This window comes from Ochlerotatus camptorhynchus, unplaced genomic scaffold (genome assembly GCF_037179485.1).
Source record: "Ochlerotatus camptorhynchus isolate MF236.1 unplaced genomic scaffold, CSIRO-AGI_Acam_v1.1 ptg000328l, whole genome shotgun sequence".
NCBI classification, from domain to species: Eukaryota; Metazoa; Arthropoda; class Insecta; order Diptera; family Culicidae; genus Ochlerotatus; species Ochlerotatus camptorhynchus.
Genome location: NW_027040816.1, coordinates 2,248,433 through 2,261,724, shown reverse-complemented (window position 1 = coordinate 2,261,724; position 13,292 = coordinate 2,248,433). Strand labels below are relative to the sequence as shown.

Below are 13,292 nucleotides of genomic sequence, written 5' to 3'. Positions count from 1 at the left end.
TATGCTCTTTAAAGACATCGTCCATAACTCGTTGAAAAATGCTTGGCGAACTCGTACTTACCATTATTGATTGAAAAAGCGGTCTTCTCCATGTATTTTTCTGACATAGGGATTTGATAAAAACCTGAAGCTAAATCAATAGTAGTATAATATTTGTTTTTTCCTAAATTTGCGATGACTGTTGATGTATCGGGAATTGGGTATTTATCACTGATGGTTATGATATTAAGTTTTCTGAAATAAATTACCATGCGATACTTTTTTTCTTTGGATGCGTCTATTTTCTTAGGAACGATCCATATTTATTAATTATAAGTTGATGGTCTTATAATTCCATCTTCTAATAATTTTGATATCTGTTTATAGACTTTTGGCTTTAAGCTTTGGGGGTAAGTATAGGATTTTGAATACATAGGATTTTCATCAGCTGTTCTTATTTCTGCTTCGATCAAAATTCGAAATTCATTTGCAGTCGGATTATTCGCGGAAGAGAAAATCGATGAAGAAAATCGATCAACAATGATAGGCCCTTTTCTCGTGTTACGCGGGAAATATCCAACGGCTGAGTTAGCATATGCTACTCAAATTAAGCTAAGACAGAAGGGAAAACATGATTCCGCGACTATTGTGTAAGATATTACACAAAGGAGTCCACAAAGAGCAACGCAAGTGTTGTCATTTCAACGTTCAGTTTCAAAATCTCTTGTTCCCTTTACAAATCTCGCGCAACACGAGAAAAGGGCCTATCATTGTTGATCGATTTTCTCTTTCGTGAATAATCCGGCTGCAAATGAATTTCCCATTCAGTGTGTTGATTCAGGCGCAAGCAACATCTTCTTCTGTCGAACTGTGCTGCGAGTTTAGCGAGAAATTCGTTTATTTTGCCCTGGAAAACCAAAGAGAAAGCCGATGAAGAGAATCGATCTTCAATGGCAGGCCCTTTTCTCGTGTTGAGCGATACATAATGAAGCACTTGCCATGCTATTGGATCTTTATCCTTCATACCACAAAGTGTTGGATGCAAAGAGAAGTTGTTCCCCGGAAAAAGAATCCTTACTGATCTTAGAAACTTCAGCTGAAGTAAAACTTGGGGCTCTTTTGAGACACACAAGTCGTAGAATAATAGCAGCAAATATTGAGATTATTCATACTTTCACAGATGACAAACTTGATAATGCCGGCGCCGGTGGTGTAGTGGTAAGCGTGACTGCTTTCTAACACCCCAATGGGTCTGGGTTCAATCCCCAGCCGAGGTCGGTGGGATTTTTCTGAGGCATATAAATCTCTGGTCACGTCTTCCTTCGGAAGGGAAGTAAAGCCGTTGGTCCCGGCCCATGTGTGTTGTGAATGGGTGCGATATCCTACGCAGGTGTGGAAGCTGCCTTCCTGCACATTCGGTTGCCGTCAATGGATGGCAATCGATGTCCGTCGGTGATTGGCACTAGATTGCGGAACAGAGACCGACGTTAAAATAAAAGGAAACTTGATAATGTAGTACTGACTGCAAAATGGGGATTCAATGGGACTACAGGGTTAAGCGAACACAAGATAAAGATTGAATGAGATGATGGTCCTATTTCCGACAAAAGTACGTTCGTTACATCGTTAGTACCAATAAAAGCAGTGGCAAATGGAAAACTGCTTTTCCAGAGTAATATCATAGAGGTAACTCTAAGACTAGAAGGTCCCAAAGAAACGTGCTCAACTTTTTGGCTCAGCTCTGGTGCTCTCTTCGGTCCAAGCTAATCGATTCACCCCTCAAAACATAGGAAAATCCACTGACCCCTCATTTTATCTGTCAAACTTTCATAGCGAATCAAAACAAGCATTTCGACTTGAATGGGGTACGTTAATCGTTTGCTTGGGATTAATAGGCTAGTCAAGTAGTGAGCCAATTTAAAATCGTTAGTTAGTATATTGTTGGTAATATCCCGTACAGACTATGGATTATATCATATTATATAGGCTGTCTTGCAATGAGCACTCATGCATAGGATTTCCAGTGAAAACTAGATGTATGAGTGCTCATTGCAAGACAGCTTATATTATATGATATAAGCCATAGTCTGTACGGGGTATAAGCGTCTATCATCTACTAGATACTGCACGCCAATCAGGATAAAATATTCAGCCGAAACTACTGAGTTGACAATTGATGCACAAAAATACATTGACGAACACATTTCTGGGCTTGAACCAACTGAAGAACGATAAAGATACATTATATAATGCATCTGACGATGGTTGATGGAAAAGTCATTAATGTGATAACAAAATCTTCGCAGACCTGTTACATCTACGCCAAAGGATATGAACGACATTAAACGCGTTGAGAGTAAAACCAACAATTAATACGAAACTATCGATTTAAAATTGGCTCACTACTTGACTAACCTATTGGCTCCAAGCTAAGGCCGTTCGCAATGCTGTTGTATTTTATAAGGACTGTTTCAATTTGAAACTAGAACAGAAACGCACCTCTCGCAATCAGGGCGTCACAATATCAGCTTCAATCGACCAAATCGATGCGACGAAGAGACTGCTGGCTTTCTTTTTCTGTTAAAGTCGAACAGCTTCGCAGCATTCTAGAACCTCAGTCGGCGTGCACAAACAAATGTTCAATCGCTTGTCTCTCTTTCTCCCGTCGCTCCATTGGTCTTCCTTTCAAGCTTCGTCGAAATGGATGAGCGAAAGAGCGCTCGACTTTGATAGTTTTCTCTTTCATGAAACACATCAACAGAGGTTTCATGACGTATATGACGGAAAATGAAATAACACATTTAAAGCATTTCTCACGTCAAAACACTTGAAGATTACACGTCATATTTCTAATTTATCTTCCATCCATATATTTATCTAAAAAAAATGATCGAAAACGGGACATAACGCATTTTAAACAAATTGAAAGAGCGGCGATAGAGTGTTCGTGAAAGGGGATTGAAAGCCATAATGAAGTTCGTTTAACTAGAAAATCGACGTTATTTACATTGAAAGCGATGAGCAAAGCAACGACGAGAAGTTCCACAGCCAGCCTTTCCTTCCAAGCGTCCTTCTTTTTTATTTTCGTTTCTTGCTGATAGTCTAGCTAGGCGTTATAGAAATGAAGCGTCGAACACGTATGTATGAGAGAAACAAAACACGAGCTCATTTTAGAGCTTCGAAATTGTAGAGCCCTGCTCGCAATGCTGAGTTGCAGTTTCATTATTCGAGCACTATTTTGCACCAGGTTTGCAACTGCTCGACTATTCTGTTTTATTTCTGAGCGAGTTTGAAACACGATTGGAACTCTGTTTCAAATTTATTTGGATGTGTTAGAGATGTTTCGAGAGCTTCACAAATAAAACCGGAGAATTTCATAGAGAACAGTAAAGTTTATGGAACTTGATGATTACAAACATCTTTTAGAACTGTGCGTTGCGCTGATCGTGTTGCAGTTTTATTTTTGACAGTTTCAAATTATAGAATTGACGAGTAGTTTAAAACAATTTTGAAACTCAGCATTGCGAACGGCCTAATCGATTAACGTACCCAATTCTAGTCGAAATTCTAGTACTACACAATGTTTGTTTTGATTTGCTTTGAAAGTTTGACAGATAAAATCAGGGGTTCGTGGATTTTACTATGTTTCAAGGGGTGCATCGATTAGCTTGGGACGGAAGATAGTACCAGAGCTGAGCCAAAACGTTGAGCACGTTTCTTCGGGACCTACTAGTCTTAGAGCTACCTCTATGGTAAAACCATCGACGTCCGAACTTTTCAATGTGGACTATCAACCTTGCACACCTGGATTAGATTATTTGGGTTTTTTTTTTTGTAAATTACCCATGAGGAAATGGCAAGCCCGTGGACAGGACGTGGACAAAGTGAAAGCTCACAAGAAACACATTCAGCACAGTTTTAAGACAGAAATGGATCTAATGATCGATCAGCATGTGGATCAGGAGGTGCAGGTACGTCGAATAATGGGAATTCCGCTCGTAAGTTTTTTTTTCAAAATCCAGAAAAATCAGCTGATATCATCGGGCTTGATCTAGAGCTAGTTCAACGATGTGCTGCAATCCTTCAAACTCTGGCATCTGGCATGGAAATAAATACTGAAAAATTTGACTGCTAAAGTCTGTTCTATTTAGAATTTGGCTGCACAAAACAGGTCATTTCTCCAAGGGGAAATAAAGTACAAAAACGCTAAAGATATCATTTTGTAGGTTTTTTATTTAGCTTTAAGGGAAACATACAACAAAAAATATTCGTCAGCTTCTCTCATCATGTCTTGCACAGTAGTACTGTCAACCTCATCTACCATCCTTTTCCACCACTACTCCAAATCAGATGGTGTTTTGATTGTTTTGCCACATTTCTTCAATAACGATTGAACAAGTATATGAATCCTGATAAAATTTTCATTACTAAATAAACAATCCTTCCGGATCAAAACACTGTCAATAATTTCTTGCTACGACAACTAGAGGTGCTCCAGTAATTAAAAAGAAGCGGCTAAATACTAACTGGAACAGACTTTACTGCCTAGTAACTGCTGAGAAATTTGTGGAATTGTACCCCTGGTAAAGTTCTGTCCAGTTAGAATCCGGAATCACTTATTGTGTTGCAGCGGCACGGAAAGTGACCGCTGCAAGAATTATTTTACAGCGGTTTGTTTACCTAGGCGCCCACTTTCTGTGGTATAAATTTCACGGTGTTTCGTGCAGTGAGTCAAAAATTATTCCAGATGGAAGCCGAGAGGAGAGAAAAAATTCTGCACACCCATGTTGATAATCCAACGTGGTCTGCAATAAAAATCGCAAAAACGTTGAAAATCGCCAAATCAACCGTGTATGATGTGTTCAAACGTTTCAGGGAGCGAAAGATCGTGGATCGAGTGCCTCAAGGTAAGCGTCGTAGTGGAACATATGACCGCAAGCTGAACCAGAAGGTGTTGAGAACCGTCAGAGCAAACCCTGGACTATCAGATAATGAAATCGCACAAAAATACGCTGCTGCTTGCAGTACCATTCGAAGAATTCGTTTGCAAGCAGGATATCGTTCTTATCGAGCCAGCAAGCAACCAAACAGAACGTTGAAGCAAAGTTTCGTCACCAAAACTCGAGCTCGGAAATTTTACCAGCAGGTTTTGACGAAGTGCCACGATGAAACCTACGTCAAAATGGATTTCGGACAGCTTCCTGGCCAAAAATTCTACATGGCGACGGCACGAGGAGATGTTCCTGCGAAGTTTAAGTTTGCATTTATGGACAAATTTGCCAAAAAAACTGATGATTTGGCAAGGGAGATGCAGCTGCAGAGCAAAGACCAAAGTGTTCGTGATGAATAAGACGATGGACTCGAAGCTGTACAAGGAAGAATGCCTCAAAACCGCGTACTACCTTTCATTAAAGCCCATAAAGGTCCCGTGAAGTTTTGGCCAGATTTGGCGAGTTGCCACTACAGCCGGGAAGTCATCCAGTGGTACCGCAATAATAACGTAGATTTCATCGATAAAAACATAAATCCACCCAACTGGCCGCAGTTCCGGCCCATCGAGAGATTTTGGGCAATAATGAAGCGGAAGCTTAAGAAAAGTGGAAAAACGGCTTGGGACGCGATTCAGATGACCAAAATGTGGAACAAATGTGCCAAGGAAGTTGACTCTGGAGGCTGCACACATAAAGAGATGGATATTTTCTATTGATATTGCGTTTAATCAACTAATATAAAAATATTTTAAATTATCTAGGACGACAGTGAATGTAGATTTGATCCATTGGCTCCTAGAATCGTCGGATCCATTCATTTCTAGTTTAAGAGGTGTTAGAGATAAGCGAGAGGTGGAATTGGTTGAAGACGCTAGAAATATGCTGGATCTACAATCAACTCATCAGTTGAAAAACATTGATTTGGAGTCAAACGAAAGTAGTGATTCCAATTGAACAGGGCTTTAAAATGATATTAAAATAATTAACCGTTGAAATTCTTTACGAGATCGAAAACATATGTTTACTGAAATACAAATATAAGCAATGAAACTTAATTTTTTATCTGTATCTCGAAAACTATACTACTGAGATTTTTTCGGACTACATTTTTGGATTCAGCGCACGATTTTACATAAGAATCATTGGTCAAAGAATGAAGTTCATTTTGTTTACTTTTATTTGTAAACTAGTGTTATCAATGGCATAAAATTTATATAATGTTATCTTGGGTCTGTGGATACAACGGGTTACAGATGACTACTAGATTAAATGATGGTATTTTCATTAAAGTTTCATCATATTTAGGAGCCGTCTGCCCTTTTTTGTCTCTTTGAAGTTTGTGGATCCTTGAAATTTGCCTATTTTTGAACTGATATTTCCTATAACTTTTTTTTTGTTTAGCCTCAAAAACCTGGTTGTCTTGAGTACAGTTGTGTATTTTATTGATTCTAAATAATTTGCAGAGCATTATAGTCACCAAAAACAAATAATTTCGGAAATATTTTCAAAAAACTTATGTTTGAGGTCCTTTTATAAAAAAAAACGCTTCATAACTCAAAATCGCAAGCAGATAGAGACATAGCGTCTTCTACAAAGTTTTAGTTATGAAGCAACGTACAATTTTGCTCAAGACTATCACCCCTATTCTTGTTTTCGTTCGAGCCGTATTTTCCATACAAAAAAAAGTTTTTCGAACGAAAACAAGAATATGGGTGTATATCTCTATCTGGCCAAATTCAAAAGTTAGATGTTGCAGCGCCACCTGTGGTGAAGTTTTGAACTAAAACTTTACTTAATTCAATGGGTCTTGTCATTTACAAGAACTATTCTGTAGACTCCCTATTTAAAAAACCACTGTGAAAGGTGCTTATGAAAAACGTTCATGGATTTGGCCTTTCGCACCACTGTGCAGCGGTACAAAATTTGATGGAAGGTGTGAAACGTAAAGCTCAACAGTTTGCATTTGTTAAATCGAAAGCCTAAGCAAATATTTTTTCAGTATTTCGTCAATGTACTTCAAAAAGAAATAAAGTTTGATCATTTATACAATAACATACTCAGTGTGCACTTAAGGGGGTAGTCCACTCTGGAAATTTCAAAAAATCTTTTTTTTTGCTGAACAGATACTTTGGAATGTCTACTTTGACATAGACTTGACCGCAAGTCCGCAAGTGACATCGTTCCAGTTATAGGCCGATTAGTGGACTCGTGTCCAGACGCTCCAAGCGTGCTCAGGTGAGCGCTCGGAGTACCCGCCCGTTACCGGCGAAACGGCGTGTCTTAGTAGTTCCAACTGCTGCCGCGATTATCTCTAAACGATGTTTTCAAAATTGGCGGACGCTGTATTTTAGGAACGGCTCATTCGATTTAAACGGCGATTGAATTTTCGAGCTAAGTACCTTTTTTTCTAGTCTTGTACGTAGCCGATTTTCAAAAGAATCAAAAATGGATTTTTGGTGCAAGCTTTTATCTCCAATTTAAGGGTACAAAAATGGACTGTTTTTTTTTCAAAACGCTGCCAAATTTTTATTTTTCAACCAAATCAAAAACGGCTACATACAAGACTGGTTCATCTATCAGAGAATAACCACAAACAAATTCGTTGTTCCAGCTGCAGTGGTGTGACCGCCAGACGTCCCGCCCCGCGACGACTCAGACGGGAGGTCTCCTGGGGAACCTGGTGCAGCGGCTACAGGAGACATCCAATCGCACCAAAAAAAAAATCTCAATTAAAGAGAACATTTCAATTGACAAAACCATGCATTCCTTTTTTTGAATTGATCGTTATTTACCCTCAAAAAAACATTCGTGAAAATGACCTATTTTTCATGCCGCCAGAGTGGACTTACCCCCTTAATCATGATTGAACAATTTTTGACCGTTCCACCCTTTACCTGCTCAAATGGAGGAAACTAGCATTTATCTGAATGAATCAATATAATCCAGAGTTATTCCGCTTATTTGAAATATCTGAATAATCTGCATTTAAAAAAAATCTGTAATCTGTACAGACAGATCAAAATATTGAAAAAAATCTGCACGATTACACATAAATCTGTATATCAGGCATCATTGCTTACAGGTAAGCGCTTTTATAAACTCCAAATCGGCTCGTCTCTCCCTGTTCTCTCGAGAGTCATAACAAGCAAGCAATTGATTGGTTGATGACGGCCAAAAACTTTAAACAATTTTGAATAGCTTACTAAAAACACATTACTATAATCTTTACACCAAACAAATCTTACATCAAATTTCAATGAAATGGTGTGAAAGGAATTGAAAATCATCAATAATCGATAAAGTTATAAGCGAATAAAACCTGACACTATTTCGTCACACTTTTTTATTTTATTTGCAACCCAGTATAGTCCTCAAAGAAGAATTCTTGAATGTGCAAAACAAAACTTGAGTGTAGTTCAATTGATGTGTCTGAAATTTAAGACATAATATCTCCATATCAGACAAATCAGGGTCGCATCTAGTAGTAGCAGGTGTGCAGGAGATTGATCCTCCCCAGATCAATTTTCCCTTAGACGACCAGTAGCCATTCGTTTTTTTTTCTATTTCTACTTCATGCCACGCTTGAGTGCTTGAGCTTTTCTTGAACCGACATCGATTTCCTACAATGTACGGATCGGAAAACAATCTTGATCTAAATATTCTACAGTAGCAGCACAATAAGCTACAAAATAATGCCACTAGTTGACCGAGAACTTCAAGCGTAAAAAAGAAGCTTACACAACAACAAAAAACAACAAATAGTTACATTAACGTCTTATCTGCTCCCATCTCATTAGCTGTAGATCACTGTTCTTATTCCAGACCTCTTTCGTACAAGATGCAACATTCTTCAACTATTACCTTATCACATATTTTCGTTCAGCGCGCTGTTTTTTTTTTGCGCTTTCGGAATCGCTTGAACGATTATCAATCTGTCTTACGGAACTCGAAATCATCGAAAGCCAGTGGAGTAATAAAATTTCGGAAAGCACGACGGACGGCGATGACAAAAATCGGCACTTTCCTGATAGCCTTTCCTCGAGCGATCAGAACGGTTCGGCAATTTCGGCAACCGCACACACAAATATTTATTCCAATTCCTCGAACCGCTTCCAGTTCATTGGATTTAATCACGCCAAGCTGGATGGATTAAGCGTGTTTTCCCAGGAACAAGACAGGAAGCAACGTTAGTTAGTTTACCAAGAGCGCGGATTTGGATCGGACATGCTATTTGTGGAGTAGTGGAGCACCTTGAAGTCTTGTCGAGGAATCGGAAGATTGTGTGGCGTTTAGAAGCGGGAGAGAAGGTTGCTTTTTTTCGGAAATTTGATACCTTGCACTAGTAGTGCATGAAGAGCGTGCAGTGCTGCTGAGAAGAACACCCTCCCCAGGGCAGGTTCTCGGTTTTTGTGCAAAACTAAACTCATAATACACAGAGGTCTAGCCGTTCGGTCGGTTGTGTTGTGCTGTTTGTGTGTGATTTTTATGTAACAAAATAGCAAGTTTCGAAACGAGACGTCGTCGTTGGTTGGTAATCGAATTAGGTTCTCCAGTGTGAGACGCAGCAAGCCTTGCGGTGTGCGTTGTTCCGTTGTTCACCGTCGGTTCCAAGTAGGCGCGGGAGCAAAACAAAAACATTGACGACTAGGAGTTAGTGTTTTCTGGCGCTCGAAACGGTCGGGATCCACATCCAAGTGAGCGTCGTTCGGAGGATTAGTTGACGTGTGAGGTGTTTTGGTTTTTAGCGGGACAACGCGATGAATCGGACTGAATCCGAGGATAGTCCGGTCGAAATGACCGTGGAAACCGTGTCGACTACGGCGTCCGATGTGGGATCCATGTCGGATTCGCCAGTCCGGCAGCCGGAGAAAAAGAAGAAAAAGCGTGGGTTGTCGTTTAAGAAGATTAGGACCAACGCTCAAAAGTTGATTCCGGGCAGGAAAAAGAACGAAAAGGACGAAAAGTCCGAGGAGGCTGTGTCTCAGTCGGAAGAAGGTCCTCCGCCATCGCCGCCTCCTACGCCCGTGCTCAAAGAAGTCAAGTCAACCGAGAGTCTTCCAGCGATTAAGGAAGAACCTCCGGTCCTACAGCCGACCAAGTCGATTGATGAGCTCTCAGGGGACAAGAAGGCCAAAAAGGCTCGCAAACCAAGTCGAGCGGCAAGTTTCGTCAAGAAACTAGCCGGTCGTAAATCCAAAGTTGCCCCGAACCCAAAGAACACCTCATCCCTGGAGGATGAAAACTCCGCCTCAACGTCCGAGACTCCGCTGAGCATCAAGAGACGAACCCCGGAGGGAGCCAATCTCAGCGTGTCCGAGACCAGTCTTTACGAGGGCGATAAGCCCAGTGACAGTTTCAAAATCGAACAACTCGATAGTGAACCCAAAGTGGTGCGAACCATTTCGCCGAAAAAGACCGAAATGAAAATCACTTTGGTCAACGAACAGGCAGAAAGTGTCGCCAGGGCAGGCGATGGGAGTTCTAAGGCTTCTTCCGGTGTTCAGTTACCAGTGACTGCGTCGGCTTCGGTCGCCACCACTGCTGACGCCGAATCGCCTTCATCGGCTTCGTCATCATCGACGAGCGGCGTTGATAAAGAGAACCTCGTCTCAGTCGCAAGTGTTGGTGAATCGAAGACAGTCGCACCCGGTCCCACTGCCGCCTCGATTGATTCTAATAAACCAATTAGTGTTTCACGTTCATCAAAAGTACTCACAACCGCCATCGAGGACAACGTGGCCATTTCCTCCAACAAGGAGATCACCATCAGCTCTCTGCTCAGCGGTGACTATATTGCCGAAATCAATAAAATATCAATCGACAAAATTAGCACCGTCGTGCCGAACAACGATCAGCCACCGCTTACTACGCGCGAGAAATTTTACCAATCTGTTCCTTCGCAGGCGGTGATCGCAGCAACCAACAACGGCTCGCTCTCCCTCCGAGAGGAAAAGGAAAACGTGTCCGAAACGTTCGAAGTAGTGAATGACAACGTGGTAAAATCCCCCGCGCCAAAAATACCCCCGGAATCGACCACCGAAAAGCTGAAAAACATTTTTATGAAGAAGGACACTCAGAAAAAGACCTCCGCTGCCACTACCACCAGCACCACCTCCCAGCCAGAACCAACTCCGATCCTGACCACCGTCCGCACACAGGAAGCCGCCAAGCCCTATCAACTTGGAAACAACATCAAAAACCCCAATCTTTCCGGATTTAAGGAAACTGCCATCGAGGACAGTAAACCTTCCTCTTCAACAGACGGCGAGGGTGGTGGCGGTGATGCAATAGTGTTCGACATCGGCAGCAAAGTTCGCCCGGATCGTACGTCCAGTGTCAAGCCAGCGAAGTCGACGCTCCTCACACCTACTATCGGGGTGGTTGCGGCAGTGGACAGTGTAGTATCCCCATCCGGGACCTTCAATCAATCCAAATCACTCGAAGAGTACGGTTCTCTGGAGGCACGGGGATCCTCATTCGACGAAAGTCCACTGAGTGAGAACTCCAGGCGCAGGATTGCGTACGTTGCTCAGCCCACGTTGTTCACCCCGGAAGAGGAGGAACTGGTTACCGGAAGGCCGTCGCTGTTGTCCAGTGCTGCCGGAAGCTCGCTGGAGTCGGGTGATTTTCTCGAGAACAAAATGTCGCCGCATGGTGATTTGCTGCTGGAGAAGGGTGAAAACTTGGTGAGTGTGCTTTGGGGTGCGGTTCCGGGATGGTGGCATTGGTTATTAATTTGATAACGGTTAATTTGGGTGATGTGTGGTGAATTTGGTGATCGTATTTATAGAAGCTACAGACAATTTGGTGATAACGGGATGGGATGTTGGTGTAGATATTTGCTCATATTTTGAATGAGGATTGGATTTTTTGTGACGGCGGGATGTGATCCAAAGGATGCTTTGAAAGTGCTGGGTGTAAAATTTAGTAATCGTGATTGCAGAAAACGAAACCATGCGTGCTGATTTTCTAAACAATAGGTTTGAAGTCCCAAATGTCAGCCATAGTGTCTATAATATCGAGCCCATGCATTCATTCCAATGGGGCATTTTTGGTGACGTTCTCATTAACAATCAAACACACTGAGTGGAAACTATATGTCTGAAAAATCAAGGAAATTATCAGGGAATTTAAAAAGGACCTGGAAAAATCCTTTAATTGTTAGAGAATGTTTTTACAAATCAGGGATTTTTTAGAAAGTAAGTTCAATCAGTTTCTATTAATTGCCATCAACTCTCGCTAACTCGCCGGTAATCCACCCAAGTAATAGTTCAGCAACCATTTAGCATCCACTCTGATTTATGATCATTTTATGATGGTTTTATGACGGCATTTGGATTGTTTCATCTAGTTTAACTACGTCTGGCGCGAAAGTCAAAAACTGTCTTGTTTTAAAAATAAATTTAAAGCAGCTCTCAATCCCTCCAAATTGTTATTTAATTCAATCATAAACTTCATTAGTAATTGTTTATTAATGTCTTGATAGAAAAGTCCATACACGTGTTCTGTAATTTTAAAAGCAAACATAGAACCATTAGGTTTTAAATGAGAGTAAAAGCATATATTTTTGCTTTCCAGGTTTTTACAGTGTATAATGAAATCCCCAATTAGGGTAGAGCGCTACTTCGTCTTAATTACCCATTTTCGTTCTATCAAGCAGAAAAGATACATAATATCAATGATTTCACCGTGAACAAATCAATAATAGGTTTGCTCCGATGCGTTAGTTCATTAGCAACAACATAAATCTCGATGAACATTTCAAAAGGTCCCATCTGCTTTGATCGATTCTCTTCATCGGCTTTCTCTTTTCATAACCACTGCTATGCAAACAGATTTCGCGCTAATTCTACCACATAGTTTGATTAAGAAAGTTCTTATCTAACGTCCAAAACGTCAAATACATCAGGGAAAGGTTTTGCAGCTGAGTTATTGACGAAAGAGAAAGTCGATGAAGAGAATCGATCAATGCAGATAGGACCTTTTGAAATGTTTATCTAGAAATCCTGTTAGAGCGCTTTGTATGAATACAGTCAGGAATCCTTATTGCCGGGGTAACGGGGGCGTGAATAAGGAACCGCGAATAAGGACACCCAACGGCTTATGGGATTTTCACTAATGGGGGCTGTAGTGGATTATCTCATTTGTATCAATACATAAAGCTATACTGTCTTCGACAAAGTTGCTGTACTGGGTTAGATCAACAAGCCTGTGCCATTGGATTCAGGTTAAATTGGGAACTACGCCGCTAGAGGCGCTTCACTTTTATGTTATTTATGACGGGCGCTATATTATATGGATCATATTTCCAACATAGAATAT

The 13,292-nt window shown here is 41.0% G+C and overlaps 1 protein-coding gene across 4 annotated transcripts in view; it reads left to right on the top strand.

Annotated features, from left to right (window-relative positions):
• Window positions 1-13,292, top strand: part of Rab32 (RAS oncogene family member Rab32) — a 61,270-nt gene that overhangs the window by 33,875 nt on the left and 14,103 nt on the right. Inside the window, exon 1 of one of the 4 annotated variants that reach the window (XM_065230133.1) lies at window positions 9,100-11,656. The exons of the other annotated variants lie outside the window; for them this stretch is intronic. Coding sequence (XP_065086205.1) covers window positions 9,728-11,656 — 1,929 coding nt within the window. The 5' untranslated portion in view covers window positions 9,100-9,727. Of the gene's footprint in view, window positions 1-9,099; window positions 11,657-13,292 lie in introns of those variants that run through there. 4 annotated transcript variants of the gene reach the window in all.